The 24,772-nt window shown below is 35.0% G+C and overlaps 1 protein-coding gene across 5 annotated transcripts in view; it reads left to right on the forward strand.

Annotated features, from left to right (window-relative positions):
* LRBA (LPS-responsive vesicle trafficking, beach and anchor containing) overlaps positions 1-24,772 on the forward strand; it is a 758,995-nt gene that overhangs the window by 217,748 nt on the left and 516,475 nt on the right. For all 5 annotated transcript variants that reach the window (XM_010840761.1, XM_010840760.1, XM_010840763.1 and 2 more), the window contains exons 33-34: positions 920-1,053; positions 8,818-8,879. In XM_010840761.1, the coding sequence (XP_010839063.1) occupies positions 920-1,053; positions 8,818-8,879 (196 nt within the window). The remainder of the gene's footprint in view (positions 1-919; positions 1,054-8,817; positions 8,880-24,772) is intronic.

Below are 24,772 nucleotides of genomic sequence, written 5' to 3' on the forward strand. Positions count from 1 at the left end.
ACTGATCTCCTTTAGGATGGACTGGTTGGATCTCCTTGCAGTCCAAGGGACTCTCAAGAGTCTTTTCCAACACCATAGTTCAAAAGCATCAATTCTTTGGCGCTCAGCTTTCTTTATAGTCCAACTCTCACATCCGTACATGACTACTGGAAAAACCATAGCCTTGACTAGATGGACCTTTGTTGAGAAAGTAATGTCTCTCCTTTTTAATATGCTGTCTAGATTGGTCATTTAACTCATTAAATATGTATATATGTATATAGTTGGATATGGATCCAACCAAGTGCAGATTGAAAATATTGAAAAAAAAATTTCTAGAGAGTTCCAAAAAGCCAAAGTTCAATTTGCCTCACGTTGGCAACTATGTATGTATGTGTATGTGTGTGGATATGTATCTTTCTGTCTGTCTATATATATGCATAGTCACGGTCAATAGAAAATTAGATAAAAGATTGATAAAATTTGATAAAAATTTGATTAAAAATTTTCCATAAAGTTGCAAAAAGCAAAACTTGAATTTGCCTCGCATTGGCAACTATTTATTTATGTATGAACACATGTGAATATGAATGCATGTATATATGCATGGTCATGGTCAATAGAAAATCTGATAGAAGGTTGTTAAATTTTGATAAAAATGTTTTTTTGGTTATCATGGGGCCAAAATCAAGCGCTCTCTACTAGCCAGTGAAGACTTCTAATAAGAGCTGATGTTTGGAATGGTTGTTCTCCAGGTTGTTTGTGTGGACTAGGGGTGGCAATGTGCAATAGGATAAAAATGGATACTCCAGGCAGAGGAATGATGTACATAGCAGTAATGAGTCATTAGATGATTTTCAGTTTTTCACGTAATTTTACATTTTTACGGAAACTCACTTTAAAAATTAATCAACAATAATTAATAACATCTTTCCATTAGCATTACAGAGAGGCTCGAACATGCTTTGGAAAAGGCAGCTCCTCTTCTGCGAGAGATATTTGTAGATTTTGCACCTTTTCTTTCTCGGACACTTTTGGGTAGCCATGGACAGGAACTGCTTATAGAAGGAACAAGTAAGTCGTTTTCCTTTCTTCATGTATGTATTTAAATTTCAGGGTTTAAAACTGAAATGAATAATAAAAGAATCATGAGGTTTTAATGTTTTTGGCCTTTGACAAGGCTTCTCATGGAGTCTGTACCATCTTTTAAAGATTATGGCATGGCTGGTATTCTAATCTGTTCAAGGTTTTTTTAATCACTGATTTGAATGAGATTTGTATTCAGCAGGTTTCTTACTGTGTGTTTTGGGGAACAATAAAAGAAAACGTATTGAATGCAAAAAGTAAGAAATGTTTAATACATTAAAATTAACCATGAAAATTGAGAATTAGACTAATGTTAACAGCAATAAGTGGTGTATTTTTCCTGAGATTTTACCTGAATTTGAGATGTATATAAAAAACAGTGTATTGCCACATGTTATGAAATTGAGGAATGCATTTTTAGTCTTTACTAGTGGAGTTCTGTTTTACGAATAAGGAGAAAAAGCAGTAGTATTTTCTCTATCTTGCTTGTATCATACCTAGATTACTTGATCTTTTCTAGATAGATATCTTGTCAAACTAGATAGTGTGGAGAAGTAAATTGCTGTGCAGATTGGAAACTGTCCATTTTTGGAATGGATGGCGAGGTATTGGGGCTTTTCTTTTCTCTTTTTAAAGCATGAAGCGCTTGTCAGATTAAGTGTTTTCTAATATTCAAGAAGTTAACTCAACCAAGTGAAAGTTGACTTACTGTGAATTTCTCAGACAGTAGAAATCAGATCAATAGAGATCAACTTTTCAAACAATTAGATTTATTATTTGAGCTTAACAGACTGACTTCAAAACACTCATCTTCATTCCCATAACTAACATTTTATAAAGAAGAAGCTAGAGGACCTTCATCAATGATAATGTCAAATTAATCTTTTCATTCAAAAGTGTTTGTAGTATGCGTTCACTAAATCTGGCTTGTCTGTATCCAGGTTTGATGTTTTATGGATAAGACATATATTCTTGTAAAGCTGAATCATGGGAAAGCACAATTATCTGTACTCTACTATCTTTAAATATCAACTTACAGCTTTAGTTATCATGACTTTTTGTTGGGCAATCAGTTACTAGGTTATCTATGGAATTTCTTAAAACTTGTGAAAAAAAAAAACCCCTCTTTTTATAGTAATAAGGATATAATGATAATGAAAGTTATAGATAGTTTAACAGTTCAAGATATCCTTATCTGAGTGTTAACTATGGGATATCAGCACTTTATTTGGCTGTTAAAACATCTATCTATAAGAAATAGTCATTAGCTAATGTAATAATTTCATCATCATCCGTGCTGTAAATATGTATTGAGTTGGTGATGATTGATATCATTTCTATATAGTCAAGGAGTAGCATTGAATTTATGTGGGAAAAAAGTTCAAATTTTAGAAACATTGAACCAAATTTGGGATAGAAATTTATTCTATCTGATGAAGGATATAATTATTTAGCCAAGGACTGTTTGACCTAATGAAGTAATAAAATTTGAAAGGAAGTGAATTGATACATTGAAGGAATTCACCCTAATTTATGCTTCATATATCAAACTTTTATTCTATTAAAGTGATATGACAACTTGTTAATTATATTTCATTTTATAATGCTAAAATGAATGTATTAATTATAGCCTTTCAATATAGCAATACATTTTTGCTATTTAGTTGATCTTTGAATTTTATAATAGACCCAGCACAATAGGATCTTCTTAGATACTATGCTATGCTATGCTATGCTAAGTCACTTCAGTCGTGTCCGACTCTGTGTAACCCCATAGACGGGAGCCCACCAGGCTCCCCCGTCCCTGGGATTCTCCAGGCAAGAATACTGGAGTGGGTTGCCATTTCCTCCTCCAATATATGAAAGTGAAAAGTGAAAGTGAAGTCGCTCAGTTGTATCCGACTTGTAGCGACCCCATGGACTGCGGCCTACCAGGCACCTCCATCCAAGGGATTTTCCAGGCAGGAGTACTGGAGTGGGGTGCCATAGCCTTCTCCGTCTAAGATACTCAGAAGTATTAAACTTGACAATTCTAGATCCTTGAACAAAATTTAATTTAGAATCAACTTGTTATTGATAAATTCTGATAATATGATAAAAAGGAAGATGATGTGCTTTTGATCATCTATAAAAAACTTGATCATTGCCTACTCACTGGGTTGTGTTCATAAAAATAACGAATAGATGTAAGAGTTTTATATAGCAAATAGATTTTAAGTTGTGAGGAATCCTTTGGGTGGTAGTTTTATGCACTGTAAAACAGAAAAGTTTTGAGGGAGAGGTTATTGAAGCATAATTCTGTTGAAAAAGTTTTGAACTAAAAAATTCAGTAGAAGGGATATCTCTGGTGGTCCAGCAGTTAAGACTCCATGCTTCCACTGCAGAGTTTGATCCCGGGTTGGAGAAGTAAGATCCCACATGCTGCGTGGTGCAGCCATTAAAAAAAAAAAAAAAGGCAGGCGCCTTCAGTCCCTGTTGGTCACTAGCTGTGTGACCAGGTACTTGAAACCTTATTACTTTAAAATTTTTAAATTATTTTGATTAATAATTTTTAATAAACATTTAAAATATTTACAAAATATGAGTTGCAATATTTATAAAGTTACTACTGCTGACTACCCAGACCGTCTTTGTTTTGCCATAACTGTTAAATCCACCTCATTTTGTTTTCCTTTAGTCTTTAAAACAACCACAGACATCATGTAATTTCACCTCTAAATAATTAATAATTCATGTAAAAAAGATACTTTCTCACATAATCGTAATTGCTTCTCTTATACCTAATAATATTAATAGTAATTCTATAATGTCCTTTAATACTCAGCCCATGTTCATCTTTATTTAAAAAGATATTTTTATATAATTGATTTTCTTCCAGTTAAGATCCAAAAAAGTCATTTTTTTCATTTGATATGTCTCTTAAATCCATGCTAATGTCAAATAGTTTCCCAGTATTCCTTGGTTTTCATGTTATTGACTTGTTGAAGAAATAGGGTTGGTGGTTCTGTAGGATGTTAACATATTTTGGGACTCTGTGGCTATTCTTGCTGATGTCATTTAACAGTTTATCTAGTCTATGTGTTTTCTGATGGCTTGAAGTTTAATTAGATGTGATAATTCATGTTATATCATGCCTAGAGTCACATATTTTCTGATTGGCTCAATTTTAGTAGTATTAACCCCCTTTTTCAAGTAGTTATAACCCTTTGTAAGAATTGATGTTTATTACTTTTATTGTTTTTAAAGATGTCTTCCGAAAACAAAAAGATGATTACTTGTAAATAAAGTTTGTTCTATCTGACAGTTACCTTAAATGATTTCATTCGGCACTTTTTATAAATCTAAGATTCATTATGAGCTTTTTGTGATCTTAATTTTCCTGTATGTTAAAACATTTTGCTAATTATCGTTACTCATCAGTTATTTCTAATTATGCTAAGGACTAAAACAATAAAAAACCAAGAATATTAGAACTGCTCCCAGCATCAGGGTGAACTAGGAAACCAAATCTTGGATCATTCTCTGTTTTCTTACTATGTTGCCAAAGTATTGCATTGTGTTTTAAGAAGATATAAACTTGTTTTCTCAATTGGATTAAAAGCTGGTATTTAGGGATGGCCAAAATATCTTAGGTATCTACAGTACATCTGGGGCTTCCCCTGTGGCTCAGCTGGTAAAGAGGCCACCTGCATTGTGGGAGACCTGGGTTTGATCCCTGATTGGGAAGATCCCCTGGAGTAGGGAAAGGCTACCCACTCCAGTATTCTGGCTTGGTGAATTCCATGGACTGTTGTCCATGGGGTTGCAAAGAGTGGACAGGACTGAGTGACTTTCACTTTCACAGTACATCTGTATAGTTTATTTTTAGGATTAAAATTTCATGGGGTCACAATTAAGAAAAAATGGTATGAAATGCTATTTAGGCTCTTCAAAAATTATTGAGAAATATTGGTATAAAAGAAGTCTGTGGATACCAGCTTTGTATCTTATTTTTAGCTTTCACTGAATATAGTTAGTTAAGTCAGAATTTTCTGTTTTCTGTCCATAATGGTGAGGAGAAAAAAAATTGATAGAAGACATTTTATAAGTACTGGACCATCTGTAGCTGAATTTGAAGAGCTAGGGAACAGTATTCATAATTTTTATCAAACTCAATACTTCATTAGTACACAGTATATTTCTGTGGACAAAAAGGAAATTGATTTTCTCAGCATCATGTCATTCAACAGGAACAGTTTAATTCTGCAAAATCCATACGATGTTTTGTGACAAAAACGTGGATTATCTCATTTTGCTAAAAAGGCCTGTGACAGTGTTCATGCATTGTTGATTGTGCACTGCAGCTTGCTTGGTGCAATTTCTAAGTGAATGGCTACTGAAGTAGGTTTGTACACAAGGATGATCAGAAGGAAACATTCACGTAGAAGTGAAAAAATTCAATTGATTGATCATTCTAAATGGCGTTCATAATCTAAAGATGAAAATATTTTGGAATTCGAGAGGAGAGAAAGTGACCTTGCAAAATTCAGCCTTCCTGCTGCTGCTGCTGCTGCTGCTAAGTCGCTTCAGTCGTGTCTGACCCTCAGTGACCCCATGGACTGCAGCCCACCAGGCTCCTCTGTCCATGGGATTTTCCAGGCAAGAGTACTGGAGTGGGTTGTCAACCTTTCCTGCTGCTGCTGCTGCTAAGTCGCTTCAGTCGTGTCCGACCCTCAGTGACCCCATGGACTGCAGCCCACCAGGCTCCTCCGTCCATGGGATTTTCCAGGCAAAAGAGTACCGGAGTGTCAACCTTCCTAGACTATTGCATTTGACAGTGTTAGTTCAAAAAGGAGGGCCAGAGGAAACAAAAGATAAAACATATTACTTAAATGCAGGGGAAAAAAGGACCAGAATTAATAATAAAGTTGCATCTATTAGAAGTTTATTTGAAATTTAGAATTAATATTTATAAGATGAATATCATGTTTACAGATTCATGGGGAACAGTTAATTGTATCCAAATTATAGGCAAGTACTTTCAAAACCTGGAAAACGGGGAAAACCTGATTTTTTGCTGAAATTATTATTAAAACTTCTAGTAATGTTTATGCCATTCCTTTATATTTGTGTAGATTAAAGTGACTTAAGATAAATAAAGGAAAAAACTGGGTTCTTACATTCCAGATGGCAAATGGTCATACCTGTTTTTCATGGTATACATGAGAGTTTAGATATCTCAGTGGGTTCAGATACTGATAGCTTAATATCTGATAATTCATTTAATGTTTCTGAGTTAGTAAGGAAAACAGTGGTAATAGAGGTGGAGAAACTGCAGTGGTCTTTGGTCATGAAACACCCAAAGAGTATAAAACTCTTGGCTTTGGTATTCTTAATTTGTCTTCTTTTGAAGAGACTACAATTCCTTATCAGTGAAAAGTCAAAAACAAAACCAGGCACACTGAACCCTAGGGTCAGATTATGAGTCTGGTCAGATCTCTGAACCTACAGTACCTTGTTCACCTTCTGCTAATTGGGGCAGTAGTAGAATTTGTCTGTATAAAGTGAAAATTGCTAACTTCTGCAGCAACTTACAACTTCACCTAAGGGCTGTTTGAAGGCCTTCCTTTGGATAATTCTTGGAGTCTGAATGTAAATCTGAAGACAGATTTGCTGCTTTATAAGTCATTTCTTGCCTTTTCATCCATGCAGCCAGTGTCACAGAAAGGTAAAAATTCAGATCAGAAAGAGATATGATTAAGTTTTGCAATCTGAAACCAAGTCCCTTATTGAGATGATTTCCTATTTATTTACTCCCATGGTTTTATATTTGTGTTTGCGGTATTGATCCCCTTTGGGCATTTAAGTTATTGAAGGTCAAATGTAAATGCTCTTTTGTCTTCTGAAGCCATTTCTCATTTAAAATTTAACACCCCATCCACTCTGGCCCCCTGCCTGTCCTTTAGAATCCAGAAAACCTCACTCCAAAAAACACATGAATTGTTCTAATCAAATTATGAAATATTGTTTGACAGCTTAACTATCTTTGAATATTCAACTCCACTGATATGTAGTTGTATTACACTGCTTCTGGTTTTCTAATCTTATTGAGCAATAAAACTGAAATAAGTAATTTTTTGAAAGTATATATCCTACCATACGCTGTAGAGAGACAAAACAACCTGTAAATCGTTCTAACTTTGGATGACCCAAGTTCCTTTTAATCATTATGGTTCACTGTTTTAGTGGCTATCAAAGGCTGAGCTAGATCAGGGCCCAAATGCTTTGCAATGAAAGGAAAGTTGGTAGGAAATCTGGTTCCTCTAGGACAGAGCAGTAAGGAATAATGACCTAATTGTAGAAAGACCTAAATTTACTTGCTGAAAGTAGTGGCTTTTGAAGTTGAAATATATGAAACTTCCTTTCATGTTTTCTGAAAAGTGACAGGTTTTCAGACCAATAAAGACTACACCAGTAATAAGAGTATTGCTGTGCCTTTCGTTTTGGCCTTGGCATTAGCCTGAGGGCATATGCTCATCTCAGCTCTATAGAAACTACAGTTTAGTCTAGTTAAATGTCTTGCTTGTTTAATGCAACATGTAGATATTCTGTAGCTAACTATTACCATCATCTCTGTGTTACACATTTACACATTTTTTCAGATGTGGAGAAAAATGTGTCTGCCTTTTCTAAAAAGTGAAGGGAGTGAACAACCTGTTGAACTTGAATGCTGCTTGTAAGGCTACAGAGTGCCAGCATGTGCCATCAGCAGACATGAGGCATTATGACTAAAAGTAGGAAGGAGAAGGAACCACAGAGCGAAAAGATTAAACAAGGGGAGTAGGATGGAATAGGATGCCCATAAGAACTTGGTTAGATAGAAATAAGGTAATTGTGTGGTGTGCGTAAGGGCCATGGGAATTATTTCAGTTGTTATACTTAAATTAATTTGAACTTAAACTTATGTTTGCTTAGAAAAATATAGAATAAAAAATTATAATTTTTCTAGTTATTACTAGCATGATACAGTTATTTAGTGCTTTTATTTGTTGACATTGCTTTTATAAGATATTGGTTGTAAAATGTTTTTTGGACTAATCTTATTATTAATCAGAACTAAAGAATTGTTTAGATATATATTAAGTATATAAAGTTCCTTCCTGAGATAGTTTTGGTGAACTTGAAACATAAATGAGAAAATGTACGTGAATTTATTTATTAAAAAAAAATCAAGAGTGTATAACAGACAATGGCCTGCATTTCTGTTAAGGTTTAGAGTGAGGTCACAGGTCAAGGTACTAATAAGAGTGTTTGGGATGTCTGCTGCCATGAAACAAAATGGAAACTTGATTGATAGCTGGAGGGTTGAAGGGAGAGAGTGTGGTGGAGAAAGCAAAGGTCAGGGAGCCATTTCCCTTCTCTGCATGTATAACAATCAGCTCTCTCCAAAACAAAATTTAGATGATATTAGTCAATACGGCATATGTGGTGCACATTTCCATGAGTATTGTGCAGTGTCATTGTATATGAAGTGGTAATAAATGTTTTAGTTACTTGAAAGCCGAAATGAAACTGGCTACAAAAGATTGTGGTGTTTTTGATGCCAAATTTAAAGTAATCACAGAATGTTTTGTTTACTCATTAAATATGTATAGGTTTGGTTCTTAGCAATATGTTAAATTTTATTTTAAAAACCAATTTGGGCAAAGATGTGTAAGAAATAATCCCTCGTTTGTTTTTTATAAAATTAAAAACAAATTCTCTTTAATATAGGTCTGGTTTGCATGAAGTCTAGTAGTTCAGTTGTGGAGTTGGTTATGCTACTGTGTTCTCAGGTGAGTGACAAGAATAAATGCTGAATTAAGTAAATTCTCAAATGAATTCATTTTGCAAAAAAGTTAAAATTGTTGATTAGAAGTTTTTTCTATAATTGAGTTTTGAGTTTGCAGTTTTAAAATAATTTTTTTGTATTGCAAAAGGATTACTTCTTGTGTTTGTTACTAAGAGATAATTTGAAGTATGTGCTGAGAGGAATTGTATAGGTAAGTGAGAAACAGAGGTTTTTCAAGCCACATTTAAAAATGCTCAGATCAAATGATTTTTAGATGTCAAAATTTCTTTGCTTTGTGTATTAAGGTTATAGAAACAGATTTATTTCTATACCTTGTAGAGTGCCACTCTGACTCCCCTGGGAATAATGGGTTTACTTCCCTTTTGTGCAGAGGTTATAAAATGAGTGATAAATAATTTTGAATTCTTGTCATTGCTAATTATTTTTGACATACACAGTAGATTTGGGAAAACATCAACAAAAATATGGCAGCCATCATAATAAGACGTAGAGAGTAAATTCCTAAAAGCAAGGTTGCTTTCATTGTTCAGAAACCTTACACCTCATGTGGTAAACTCTAATGATTAAAAAAAAAAAAAACTTACATAAAAATCATGTATCCTGTGATTTTTTTCCCCCCCTCTGTTTAGCAGTTAAATAGATGAATGCTTTTTATTGAGAGTTTTCTTTGTAGTCTTTTAAAAATGATATCTTGCAGGTAGTAAATTCCCCTACTTAAAACTTTAAAATAGCCTTTATTAATAGGAAGAGTATTGGTCTAGAGGTCAAGGGTTCTGACCCATTTCAAAACCTTTGACCTTCATTTACAACTCCTCTGGTTTACTTGCCTGACGAATAAGGATAATGCAAAATTAATGTTTCTTTGCATCGATTTATTCATTTTAGTGCCTATATTGCCAAATTTATTTAGACTGTGCTGATGGACATTTCATGAATACAAATTAAAGAATCATAGAAGGTGTGAAAAATCAATACTATGCATTGTCAATAAAATGCAATAAGAACAATTACTTCTAGAGATTGCATCTAATAGATTTTTATAATGAACTTGTAAAGAGTAGTTATGTTTGTAGTGGGCTTATTATTCTTAGATTTAGTGAGAATCATGTTTTTAATTTAATTATCTCCTTTAAAAAACTCCATTTCTTTAAAAGCTGACTGGATAAAACTTCCATTGACTAATCTGATTTGAAATAATTGGTTGTTTATTTCTTAAATGGAAATTACCATATGCCATTCTTACGTTGACATGAAATTATACTTACTTTAAGAAGCATTTGCTTCCAGTTTTATATGTATCTTCCCAGGAGTATGAATTTGTTGTTTGTGGTGTGATATTGTTTCATAGGTAGAGTTTGATAATGAAGTTTTACTTTCTAGTTTAGAAAATGTGAATATATTCTTCATACATGAAATTATTTCAAATATATATTACACAGTTGAATGTTAGAAGCTGGAAAGGTAAAGAATGACATGTTATAATATACCTATTTGTCATCTATGTCATGGTGCTGTTTAATACTATTCTGATCAAATGGGATATGCAGATCACTTAGAGTAAGTTGCAAAAGTCAGTCGCAAAGTTTTGTTTGAATAAAACACATTATTGGTTTATTTGAAGTTCTTAACATTTTTTTACAACTTCTTCAAAAGTTCCATTGCATCTCTATAAGATGGAGCATAGTGTGAAAAATGATGTGAAAAATGAAGCCAGAATTAGCTCCAGATGTATACAGATTGTTCTGGGGTGATAATTACATTTTTCACTTTGAATTTTCCTAATTCAAAGAGGTCAGATTGGCAATCGCAAAAGTGATTTATTTTGTTAAGAAGTGAACTGTCTTTTTCTACATGAAAGCTTTAGAGATATGAAATTGAATTTGAAGTCGACATTTTGCAGATATTGGGTGGGGATGGCTTGAGTTTGATTGATAATTTTTTTTAGTCTGAGATGGGGTGGGACGTGAAAAGCTAGCCTCTTGCGAAAATTTTAATCAATTTTTTAGGAAGAGATGGAGAGGATTGAGTGCCAAAGATCGAAAGATCAGGTCAAAAACTCCTTTTTAATCACATAAATAATGGGATATGCTTATGAACTTAGCATCTGCAAATTTGATTTAAAACTTTACAAATTAGTTGATGTTAATTTCATGACAGTCAGCCATCTTCTGATTATTTTTCTTGAAACCATTCAAAACTTATTTTCTTTCTGTAATCTTCTTAACAAGGTGTTTAAATCTGCCATATTTTATTACAAAAGAGAATTTAGAGCCTAAATTTAAGAAATGAGGAAATGACCACATTTGGTTTGCTGTCTTTCAAACCAAACAGATCATTGTATATTTTGTTAAAGCTTCAACTAGGATATGTTTTTCAGTATCCATTCATTCATTAAGAGGTTGATTAGGCTCCATTTCATATTTTATCCCATTTAAGTTTTAGCATTTTAAGGCAAAATGTTATTATTATTTAGATTTGGAAATCTTTCTCAAATTATTCAGCATATTATTTTTCCATTAAGTTGTGTGTGTTTGTGTGTGTATATATATATATACATACACATACACACACACTTATGGTTTATTAAATTAGGTTTATTCCTGTGTTCAATCTCATATAAAATCATTCAGGAACTATGTAACTCCAAAGCTTAATTTAAATCTTCTTTAAAATAAGTGTGTATACACTCTTCAGGAAGCTGTATACTCTCTGATGCACAGAAGAAAATCGAACAAGTTCTTTTTTTTTTCAAACAAGTTCTTAATTGTATTTCAGATTCAGTTTTTCAGAAACATGTAACTTATTTTTGCCTAATATTTATTGTTTATGTATACAAACCATATAAAAATCTCTATGAATTTAAAGAAAATATTAAATAAATGTTTCAAGTAATATTTTCCAGCATTGTGTAAAGTGTTTGTATCCTGCTCATTTGACATTAATATCATTTTTGAAAGAATTGACATTGCATTCAAGGCCACTTTATAAAAGCGTTGTGTTGCTCATCCTAATTCAGTCTGACATACATTCCAATAACACTACCTCCCTTCTTGGGTTTAAAGCTAAATTTATGACTCTGCATTGTGAAGTGCATCATTTAAAAATGGTTTCAACCCAAAACATCTAATAAATAAATAATGTGTATGGCTACTCAGTAGTAGACTTTCTAGACTAGAAATCATTCCATCGGATACTCAACAGTCCACTATCGGAGAGGGCTGTCAGATAAATCTTATGGTAGCTGCATTCATGTCCTGTAAATCACAAATTATTGTCTGAGCCTTCTGCCAGGTCATCTATTCTTTTCCCATTTATCAGAAATGCATAGAGTATATAGAAAAACTAGAAGTACCAGGTAGTCTGGCCTGACATCCTATCTGAGTAATTAATTAGCAGTAAAAGTTAGTTTAAAATATAGCATTAGCCTGATTTTTCTTTAATACATTTTTTTCATTAGAATGTGTAGGTTGTTGGTATTTTGGGAAATGTTTCTTCTGTATGGAGGTATCAGTAAAAGGTTTGGTCACTTTTGATTTGTTTCTTCCTATATCTGAATTATTGATTTTAAAATTATAATACTCATAATAAGAACCAGTCATCACCACTCATATGATTCTTTACTGTCTGTTTTATGTTTGAAAATTTTCCTGATTCTTCATAGTAAAACATTTCTCTTTTTCATCACTCTCCTATAATTTCTTTTCTGTGATTCTAGTTTTCTTCTCCCTTTTGAGTTTATTCCCTTAAATATATGATATTAATGTTGTTGTTCTTGATCTTTTTTATTTCATGAACTTTTCCTTTTTATGGTGATGAGTATTTTGAGTAAAGTAGATAATTCAAAAGAAAACCAAGCCGAGGGTGGGGCGGGGGGCAACAGCAAACTAGCTCTATACCATGGCACAGAGACATCTTTCACTCTCAGGCCTCTCACTGTTTGGACCTCATTTCTTATCACTTTGTTCTTATATCTGTTCTCAAGCTATGTGAACTATTTCAGTTCAGTTCAGTCGCTCAGTCGAGTCCGACCCTTTGCGACCCCATGAACCGCAGCACGCCAAGCCTCCCTGTCCATCCCAACTCCTGGAGTTCACTAAAACTCATGTCCATCGAGTCGGTGATGCCATCCAGCCATCTCATCCTCTGTCGTCCCCTTCTCCTCCTGCCCCCAATCCCTCCCAGCATGAGAGTCTTTTCCAGTGAGTAAACTCTTCGCATGAGGTGGCCAAAGTACTGGAGTTTCAGCTTTAGCATCATTCCTTCCAAAAAATCCCAGGGCTGATCTCCTTCAGAATGGACTGGTTGGATCTCCTTGCAGTCCAAGGGACTCTCAGGAGTCTTGTCCAACACCACAGTTGAAAAGCATCAATTCTACTATTTAAAGATACCCAAATGGGCCATCCTAATTCTGTGTCTCGGCAGTAGTTTTTTCCTTTCCCTAAAATTTCCCTCCTTCAAATTTAGTGACTCTAATTGTAGGTTTCTTCTTATCAGTCTGAACTCATCTTCATTATCCTCTTCTCAGATCATCATATCTAGAGTTGATATCTTTTTACGTCATCTTGGCACTCATCATGCTGTGGGTTCTCAGCACACGTGTGCTAATTTGCTGCTTTTTTATTGCTAGTCTCCCTCTCTGTACTCTGGCTTCCTGTGAACCTGAGTACATATGGCTAGTGTACCAGGTAAACTGTTCCCTGTATCTAGTTTCCTAGGTAAACTGTGAAGCGCACCTAGTTCCCAGCTGTCCTGTCACATGATAGCGGCTCAGTGAATATTTATGGAGTGAATCATTATGAGTAAATGATTCAGCTCCCAGCTAAACTGCAGTGTCTTCTGGAAAGCTTTCGTTAACTCATCTCTTCCCCACAACTGTAAACTTAAGGTATACATCCAGAGCAATCACTGACCCACCTTATAGTAATTTCATTCTTTAAGTTGCCTAGGATTTTTATTTCTGTCCTGTTAGGCTTTTATGTTTCTTAAAGCAGCACTGTGTTTTTGTCTTCTGTATTTCCAACTTTCAGCATAATTACTCTTCAGCTAAATATTTATATAATTGTGTAATTAATAAATGAATGGTGGCAGTGATCATGAGCTTCCCAGGTGGCTCAAGTGGTAAAGAATCTGCCTGCCCTTGCAGGAGTCGTGGGCTTGATCTTGGGTTGGGAAGGTCCTCTGGAGAAGGAAATGGCACTTTTCCTCCTCCAGAGGAGGTAGGAAATACCCGCCTCTTCAGTATCCCGTGAAGAAGCCCATGGACATGGGAGCTTGGCAGGCTACAGTATGTCCATAGGGTTGCAAAGAGTTGGGCACAACTGAGCACGCTCACACCCTCAACACTGATCCTAAATCACTGTGTTTTGGGATTTGACCTTTCTGTCTTTTTCATTATGATATATTCTCATACTTTTGTATATTATGGTGTCATGTTCATTTATAGAGTCCTACTTTTTTTCATTTTCTTTTACCTTCATCACATTTACTTGTTTTCAAAAGATCAGCTTTACTGAAGCATAATTAATACACAGTATATGTAATATTTTACAGTATTTTAAGTGTACAGTTTAATGCATTTTGGTATGTACACAACCACGTTCAGTTCAGTTCAGTTGCTCTGTCGTGTCCGACTCTTTGCGACCCCATGCACTGCAGCACGCCAGGCCTCCCTGTCCATCACAACGCCTGGAGTTTACCCAAACATGTAACAACCGTTTCATTTCAGAAGGTTCCCTGAGCCTTTGTGGTTAATCCCTATCCTTTTCACCTCAAGTTGCTACTGATTTGATTTCTGTTACTGTGCATGGATTTTTCTTATTGTAGAAGTTAATATATATGGAGATTTACTTCTTTTAATTGTGGGGCTTAGTTTCTCAAGAGTGTGCTGTATTTAGGGTACAATTCAACCTTTTAAACTAAAACTCAGTATCTAATATTAAGAAAATATTAATGGTTTTTTGGAAAGCTTTAATGGTATGGTTTTTAAAAAGAAATAATTGAATCAGTAAAACAGAGGATTATCTTTTATGATAAGCACAAAATAGGAACTTTGAGTTTAAGTTGCTCATTGGAACTATAAGTGTCTTAACTTCCTTGCTGCTGATGCTGCTAGTAAGTCGCTTCAGTCGTGTCCGACCCTGTGCTACCCCATAGACGGCAGCTCACCAGCCTCCCCTGTCCCTGGGATTCTCCAGGCAAGAACACTGAAGTGGGTTGCCATTTCCTTCTCCAATGCATGAAAGTGAAAAGTGAAAGTGAAGTCGCTTAGTCGTGTCTGACTCTTCGTGACCCCATGGACTGCAGCCTACCAGGCTCCTCCGTCCATGGGATTTTCCAGGCAAGAGTACTGGAGTGGGATGCCAAGCGTGCATTTTTTTTTTTTTTTTAAAGCTGTACGGAAATCTCATGGCATAGAGCTTTTATGCAGCAGTATCATGAGGTGATGCACTGTCAGTCAGGCTCAGTTCAAATGCTCTCTCTTATGCAGAACTTTGTGTCAGTTTATCTGCCCTGAATCCTGGATATGCCTGCTTGTGGTATTTCTTTTTTTATTCAGCAGACATGTACTGAATGCTTGTAAGACAGGTCCCACCTGTTAATCTAGTAAGAGAGACAAATAATTGTAATACAACATGGAAGTTTTATCAGGAGTTTAAGAGAAATAGAAGCAAATCATAGGGGTAAGGAGTGGAATAGGAATGGAACATAAAAAAATCTATTTGTTAATCCCTATTTAATCTAACTCTACTTTTATTTCTCTCCATGAGTAAATCATTTCAGGTTCCTTTGCCTTCCAGTCCAAAAATTTTTTCCTGGTTCCATCTGTGTTTTTTTTATAATTTCATGAGCATCAATAGACAGCAAAGTTCTTAAAGCATTTCCTGTACTCTTTTCTGAACCTATATAATGTTCCTTTTTGGACTTGTGATTGCTAGGTGGTTGTTTGATCAGTTCTCATTATCCGAAATTTACAGTATAGTAAACCCTAGTGTGTACTGTTAGATGATGATGGACGTTCTGTGAGAAAAGCAGAGTGGTAAAAATAAGCTTGGAAAATGTTGGTTTAAATTTAATTAGGATCTTACTGGAGGAGCCCCTCAAGGCCTTTAGTCAATACATGTATGTATGTATGTGTGTTTGTGTATGCATAAAATATGTATATAATAAAGTGTGTTGATTTTGTATGGGAATAATATTAGCATATTTGATCACAGAATCCTTTTTTGGCCATAGTGGACGTGGAATATTTTTGTGAAATATAATTTAGGATAAATGTCAGCATTGAAACAGAGAATAATATAGGAAATGCTTCATTTTTCATAGGAAATGCTTCATTTTTCATATTTTTCTTCTGATTTTGTCTGCTTCTCCAATCACAGTAATTATAGAAAATCAGTAGATTTGCAAAAGTACAGCTGTGTTTTTTTTTTTTTTTTCATGAAACATTGAGTATTTTTACTTCATTCAGAAGAATTATCTCAATTACTTGTTCTCTATCCTTTGTAGGTAATTTGGGCTTTATTTATATATTGTTTCTGAAGAGGTAAATGTTCAGAGCTAATTATATTAAGAGTTCATATTCTTTTTAGAACAACTCAAGTCTAACCAGAAGTATCCCAGTGTGTATTTGTTGTGTGTTTATTTTTACATGCACCTGCGTGTATTTTTATAATATTTATGTAAAGCTAATCCTAAGGTTAAGGATAAATTCAAATATTTTGACATCAATTGATTATATAGCTATTTCCTACATTGGTTGAGTAACTTACATTACATTGACATTTTACATTTAGTCACTATTGTGATAATTTATGCTCTGTAATCATGTTTAACTGTTTAACATAAATGCCAGAATCCAGGGTCAGAATATATTTTATATTAATGGGATATTACATACATTATTATTGACCCATTTGTAGAACTGAACTTTGCTATTCACTAAATGAAGTGCAAGAGGTCCAAATAAAATGAAATTAATATATATGTAAATGGTGTATGATAGTGTCTGATGAAAGAAAATTTCAGTATTTGTTAAATAAATAAGTAAAATTTTAGCAATAAACTCTTAACAATTTTTAGTAGAATGAAATTTTAGTCAAAGTTTGTAGTTACACAGCTGAATTATACAGTGGCTGTTATTCTTCATGGTCATCCATTTATCCATCCCCAGAGGGATGGTATGGGGAGGGAGGAGGGAGGAGGGTTCAGGATGGGGAACACATGTATACCTGTGGTGGATTCATTTTGATATTTGGCAAAAGTAATACAATTATGTAAAGTTTAAAAATAAAATAAAATTTAAAAAATAAAATTAAAAAAAAAAAAAGAAAAAGTACTAAGTAGGATGGTATCTGTTCCTTAACTAAAATACTTTCTAATGAATCGAAAACTTGTGATTTTTAAAGGAAACGTTACTTAAATAGGTAAATATACTGATTTATTCAAAAATATCATTAAATGATTTTATTATAATTTTGACATTAATAAACAAAATACACAAAATGGACAATAAGAAATGGTTTCCTGACTTCAAGGAGTTTTCAATCTAATAAAAAAACAAGTTTATAATACAGTACAACAACTATGAGAACAGCTCTTGTGTCCATAAATTTTAACTCTTCTATAGCACTTGTCTCTGTAAACTCAGATGGAGTTCTCTAAATTGACATATTCACAACTTATAACACAATGTTGGAGGCATCTGAGCAAAGAATTAAAGAAAAATAAGAGTTAATAGGATTTGGAATTATTTTTATTCTGATTTATTATAAAAGCAAAAACCCACATATTAAATGAGTATTGTTATTATGTCACATATGCAGAGAAAGATTTTCATTTGTTCTAATGCCAAAATTTCTGTACATGTCAAAGATAGAGTTCTTCAGTCCATATCAGAAAAAGAGCAAATTTGTCTCCCATCTATTAATTTAATGAATGTTCCTAAATATACCTGGGTGAATTTGAGCTACCAGCATTCCACTATTAAATTTTACTTTAATCTGCAAAACATCTTAGCTCTTATGTATGGGCTTCAAATCCTAATCCTGAACTCTTACCTTATACTTACTTAAATGTTTTAAAGTAAGAAAATGATGCATATTAAATCCCTTTGCCTGATCAGCTTTGGGTCTCAAAGAGATTGATTAAAAGAGTCATGAAAGGACCTGTTAAAATAGTCTCAACTGATGACCTTTTATGAAGAAATCCATTTGTGCATGTAGGTTTTCTTTCTGTAGAATTATTTCTATCACTTTTAATTCACTAGATTCAAATAACCCAGCATTCATTTCAGAGACTACCACTTCTGCTAACAAAGAGAATATGACAACTGTGAACCTCTGGCTCTTAAAAATGATGTTTACCCAAATATGATAACATCTTGTTGTACCTCAAGGTTTCTTAAAAAGACAAATCTGTATCTTAGTAGAAAGATTGCTGAAAATGCTTGCATGGCAACAAATTTGCAAAATGTATTAAATGTTTACATTTATATTTTGTATGCTGTCAATAAATTATTCTATTTTCTTTATAGTCAGCCATCCTTTTTCCAAATTTAATAAGACTTTAAGAGCCATTGGATTCTTTAAGACCAGTTTATATGTAGTATGGTCCTGTTGCAGGAAGGGGGACCCCTTCCAGGGCCCGAAACTGGGTTCTTGTCTAACACTTGGAAATGAATTGTCTGAGAAGACACATGTGGTGACAAAGCAAGAGATTTTATTGGGAAAGGGCACCCGGGTGGAGAGCAGTAGGGTAAGGGAACCCAGGAGAACTGCTCTGCCGCATGGCTCGCAGTCTTGGGTTTTATGGTAATGGGATTAATTTCCGGGTTATTTTTGGCCAATCATTCTAATTCAGAGTCTTTCCTGGTGGCGCTCGCATCGCTCAGCCAAGATGGATGCTAGCGAGAGGGATTCTGGGAAGTGGACGGACACGCACACGTGGTGTCTCCTTTTGACCTTTCCTGGACTCTTCTTGGTGGTGGTGGCTTATTAGTTCCGTATTCCTTACCAGGATCTCTTGTCATAAAACAACTCATGCCAGTGGTTACTAAAAGGCATGACCAGGGTGGGCAGTTTCAGTCAGTGTGCTTCCCCTAACAGTCCAACTAGGATCAGTGTAATTTAATATTTCAGCTTTTTCATGTTACCCTCCTTTTATATTAGATGCTTTTTTTCCTCACCCTAAAGTATATTTATAGAAAATTAATGACTGTAAATTGATTGTCTCTGATTTTTTGTCAGTGCTTGTAGCATTTTTATTGGGAATGTGTGAGAATCAGTATGACGATAATTAACACTGGGATCAAAAAAGTAGGCTTCCAGACAATCACCTACTTTTGTCTGAGAGCTGCTGTGAATGCTTTATCCTTATAATGTACAAATACTGTGAACATAGGTGTGCTGTATTAGAATGCTCAGGATTAATTTTGTGTGCGACAGAAATGGTTGACCTCATGAAAAGAGACTGGTGACCTTTGAAGCATAAGAAGTCTGTGGGAGTTGGAGAGGATAATTTAAGATTGAAGCTATATTAACCAATCATGAAAAATCATAACGAACGATTTTTAGTCGTTTACTTGACAGTTTACAACAGTTGTCAAGTATTTGAAGCCAGCTTAATAACTATACTTTATGCTAATATGGTAAAGAAAATTGTAGTTTTCCTTGATTCAGATTTTTATGACTTGTTTTAATAAGGTGAAATCATTTGTCTTTAAAAAACAGTAAAACATTAAAAATGTAATAAATCAGACTAAATTATTGCATTTCACTTAAAAAAATAAAAATTTTAAGTTGATGAATTAGTGAATATTAATTGATCTTTATTTGAGTCTGGTTACAGACTTTTGCAGCATTAAAGTGTTTTGTAACCATGGAGCAGTATGATTTAGTTCTAGATGCAGGATTTATTCTGAAATACAGGCATCCTGTTGATTCACTAGCACACTAGGGTTTAGAAAGCACCACCTTTTAAGGTAAATTTTGTGGAACTGGCAGTACACCCCGTGGCTTGGCAGTCTAGTCAGAAGGATGATACCATGCTGACTATATAACGGGATCTTTGAACATTATTCTCAGGGGTGGTAAATGCAAAATAAAGTAATATCAACTGGCACTTAATTCTGCAAGTTCCCTGCTGATTGGGGTATTCAGTGAAATGGAACTCTTCCTGACAGGAAGTCAGCCTATGAGTATGGAGACATCTGAAAATAAAGTGTGCTTTAATTTGGCACCCCGCCGTTTTACAACTGGTCTTTTAAATTTGGGATTAAGCAGAGTTAGAAGAAAAGGGGAATGTATAGATGGAAATATCCTAAGCCTAGTATTTTCCTTTGGTTTTAATACAGTTATCATTACAGCTTGGTTTCTGTTTCTCAGTTTTTACTGCTGATTGCTTATTTCTTTTTTTTCCTATTACTACAAATTAATCTGTTGAAGTTAAAGTGTTACAAAAAGGCTAGATTAACAGCATAAAGTTTTAGATTGCCTTTGTTTTAGTACCAAACTGATAACTTTGTGAAGGCTCAGCTGTATTATCATACCATATGTTTGATCATAAATATGTTTTTAATCAGAGTAATTAGAGTTCTTAAACCTAGATTTAAGTTTTGCTGTCACTTTTAAAGTATGTATACTATTAAAATTTTTTTTTCAATTTTAGTTTTTATGTATATTTACATACTTTAAAAGAGTTTTTTTTGTTTGTTTGTTTGTGCTTGATCTTTGTTGCTGCGTGGGCTCTCCTCTAGCTGTCGGGAGTAGGGGCTACTCTGTAGTTGGGAAGCATCGGCTTCTCATTGTGATGGCTTCTCTCCTTGTGAAGCTCAGGCTCCAGGGCGAGAGGGCTTCAGCAGTTGTAGTATGGGGGCTCCATAGTTGCGGCTCCTAGGCTCTAAGCCCAGGCTCAGGAGTTGTGGCACACAGGCTTAGTTTCTCTGCCACACGTGGGATCTTCTTGGATGAGGGATCAAAGCTGCGTCTCCTGCATTGGCAGGTGATTCTTTACCACTGAGCTACCAGGGAAGCCCTAAAGTGTTTATACTATTCAGCTCAGTTAACTCTGAGATAGAATAGTTTCTTAGTACAGTTAGAATATAATATTATTAAGGGACAATTATTCTATATTAGTAGTTGCCTATATAATTTCATCCATTATGCACCTTTTAGATAGGCAACTGTTTTTAGTCAAGCTGCCAGTTTATAATATGAACTCCCAGAAGCATGTATGGAGTTTTAACAAAATCTAAAGTTTGGACTTTAATTCAGGCATGAAGTAGGCAAGAATCAGAACCCCGAGGGCTATTTTTCGAGTAGTTACTTGCTCAGTTGCTAGAGGTGGACTTTGTAGAGGTGCCTGTTGTCTGCATCATGGGTAACAATAGGAAAAAGGAAAAGAGGCTTTAGAAAGAATCTTAGGAACAGCTGGGCCCAGGAAAATGCTGTGATGATAGATTTTGAATAATGTTTTTCCCTCTACCACTTATTAACTCTGTAACCATGGGCAAATTACGTCACTTGCTTGAGAATCAGTTTCTTATGAGTGAAATGGGTGTAATAAAGATTACATTAGACAGTGTATGTAAAAGTATGTAGAACAGTCCATTGAACACAGTCGGTTGTAAATTGCAGTTATTCGATTCTGAATCTAAGTGTTTTAACAGCTCATAAACTCCTCTCTCATTGTTCAGTGCTCTCAGTGCCTTTTGTTTTCTTTTCATGATACTAGATCTTTCAGATATTTGCTTCAGTCCACCATTATTTTCTGCAGTTATCTCGCTCATTATTTTCTGTTCTTTCTGTGATCATATGCCCAGTCTAACCCATTTTCATTTCACACGAGAGAATTTTAGAGCTATGAGAAAGCCCATCAATTTGCAGGTTTTGGCTGTTTTCATGTAGACATGTTAGTGGTTAGCGTTCATATTTTCTGTGGGCTCCCACAGGTGATCTCACTGTTTCCTTGTGCTCGCTATAGCATTGGTGTCTTTTGGAAGTCAGCTAAGTATGCCTGAATACAACTAACATGGATGTCTTTCCAGGGATTAGAACTTGAATGATTTTCTTAAAGATGTCTTTTGTACATCTTAGTGCTTTTTATATATACTGCATTACTTTCAACACACCTCCTGTGTTACCATAGTTGAGAAATACTTTTATAACAATTAACTGAGGTCACTGATTATCAACGTTTTTTTTTTTCCCCTGACCAGTTATATCATCATTAACAGTTTGCTCATTGTGATTATTCTCACCTTGAGTCCTGTCATAATTGGGGGAGACAGGCAGGCATAACAGGAGGTATCATTTGAAAAAGGTCTCCATAGAGAATCACAGATTCTGATCTAACTTATCCTGAGTTAGAGAAATGGCCTTTTCCCTTTCTGTTGATTTTTACCTCTTTCAGTTATGCACCAAGAAATTTATTTTCCTACAAGCTGCTGCTGCTGCTAAGTCGCTTCAGTCGTGTCCGACTCTGTGCAACCCCATAGACGGCAGCCCACCAGGCTCCCCTGTCCCTGGGATTCTCCAGGCAAGAACGCGGGAGTGGGTTGCCATTTCCTTCTTCAATGCATGAAAGTGAAAAGTGAAAGGGAAGTCGCTCAGTCGTGTCCGACTCTTCATGACCCCATGGACTGCAGCCTACCAGGCTCCTCCGTCCATGGGATTTTCCAGGCAAGAGTACTGGAGTGGGGTTGCCATTGCCTTCTCCGTTTCCTACAAGAGTTTCTTTGTAATTCCTTTCCAAGAGAGGTTGTAGTGTACTGACTTACCAAATTCAAACTCCACTGCCTTATTTTCAAGGTCTCTAATATGTATTTTATTTTAGTTTATGCTTATTTCTCTGCTACCGTATAAGTAGTATTCAGATATTTGATGTATCTGTTACATATATGTTGTCATTTTCTGGATATTCTACCAGAAAACCAAGCTGCCTAAACCTGAGTCTGTTCTCACATTCTCCTGACGTCTGACTTTGCACAGTGTGCTTTTACATTTGGAGTATACAAGTGCATGCCGTTGTCCTAGATATTGAATGCATAGTGCGTTCTTTTTGATAGTAATTGCGTATTTTTGAAGAAATTTTATTGGAAGTGCAAATTTTCATTAGACATTCAGTTAAAACAGTGTTGTCTTGTGGGGTTTGTTCATTTGTCAGGTTATTCATATTCTCAGATACTACATAGTTCAGAGCAAACTTAATTCTGGTTTCTTATTGTTCTTTTTTCCAGAGGGGAGATGAAAAATCTAAGAAAGCTTACAGCTTTGCTTGATCTTTCAGAGTTGCGTCCTATTTGTATCTATTGAAAAGATTTACTATTGTTGTTTTATAGCACTGATTTCTAGTTTAGTTGTCAGCACAGTTTTCTGTTTTTGTACGTTAAGGAAGAAAAAAGGAGGTTGGTCATTGGCAGTGATAAAGTAAAATAATGGAGGGAATTTTTTTTTTTTTTTTTACAAAGACTCTTTCTTATTAGTATCTTAATGAAGTCTGAACTGCTGCCTTACTTATTTGGACATTTGACAGTGCTGTCGTTGCTTTTCTGCTAATTATTAGGAGTTTTTCTTAATGATATATGCTTGTTTCCTGTACCTTGAATGTGAAAGTGCTTGTAGCTTTGTCTTGTATGACTCCTTGTGACCCCATGGACCATAGCCCTCTCGGCTCCTCTGTCCCTGGGATTTTCCAGCCAAGAATCCTGGAGTGGGTTGCCATGCCCTCTGCACGGGATCTTCCTGACCCAGGAATCAAAGCAGTTGTGTCTTCCACATTGCAGGCAAGTTCTTTACTATCTGAGCCACCAGAGAAGCCCTCTGCTCAGATTTGAATTTCTTATAGCTTGGTACTGAAATCACTGGAAGTGAGAACAAAACCAGTCACAACTCAGTAATCGCTATTAGAACCAACACTTGTAGCCCAATTTGACTTGCTTAAAAAATTTTCCAACTCTTACAATAGACTAATTTTTTAAAAATGCTTTTATTTCTTTTAAATCTTTTGAATTTTGCTGAATTCAAATAGTAAACTTCACTTTTCTTCAACTTGCACTCTCTCTTCTTTTAATTTGGTTTCTTTTGTGATAGTCTGAAAAACGGCTTCCCAAAGTTATCCATGTCAAATCTCTGCAACCTGTGAATGTTACCTTATTTGGATAAAGGATCTTTGTGTGACAGTGTTAAGGTTTTGAGATGAGGGGATACTCCTGAATTATTTGGATGGCCACTAAATGTGCTGCCATAGGTAGCCTTGTCAGACTCTGGGGAGATTAGAGATAGGTACCCAGAGGAGGGAATACCAGACCACCTGACCTACCTCCTGAGAAACCTGTATGCAAGTCAGGAAGCAACAGTTAGAGCTGGACATGGAACAACAGACTGGTTCTAAATAGGAAAAGGAGTATATCAAGGCTGTACATTGTCACCCTGCTTATTTAACTTTTATATGCAGAGTACATCATGAGAAACGCTAGGCTAGATGAAGCACAGGCTGGAATCAAGATGGCCGGGAGAAACATCAATAATTTCAGATATGTAGATGATACCACCCTTATGGCAGAAAGTGAAGAAGAACTAAAGAGCCTCTTGATGAAAGTGAAAGAGGAGAGTGAAAAAGTTGGTTTAAAACCCAGCATTCAGAAAACTAAGATCATGGCATCCCATCCCATCACTTCATGGTAAATAGATGGGGAAATAGTGGAAACAGTGTCAGACTTTATTTTTTTGGGCTCCCAAATCACTGCAGATGGTGATTGTAGCCATGAAATTAAAAAACACTTACTCCTTGGAAGAAAAGTTATGACCAACCTAGACAGCATATTAAAAAGCAGAGACATTACTTTGCCAACAAAGGTTCATCTAGTCAAGGCTATGGTTT

Source organism: Bison bison, unplaced genomic scaffold (genome assembly GCF_000754665.1).
Source record: "Bison bison bison isolate TAMUID 2011002044 unplaced genomic scaffold, Bison_UMD1.0 scf7180017864146, whole genome shotgun sequence".
NCBI lineage: Eukaryota > Metazoa > Chordata > Mammalia > Artiodactyla > Bovidae > Bison > Bison bison.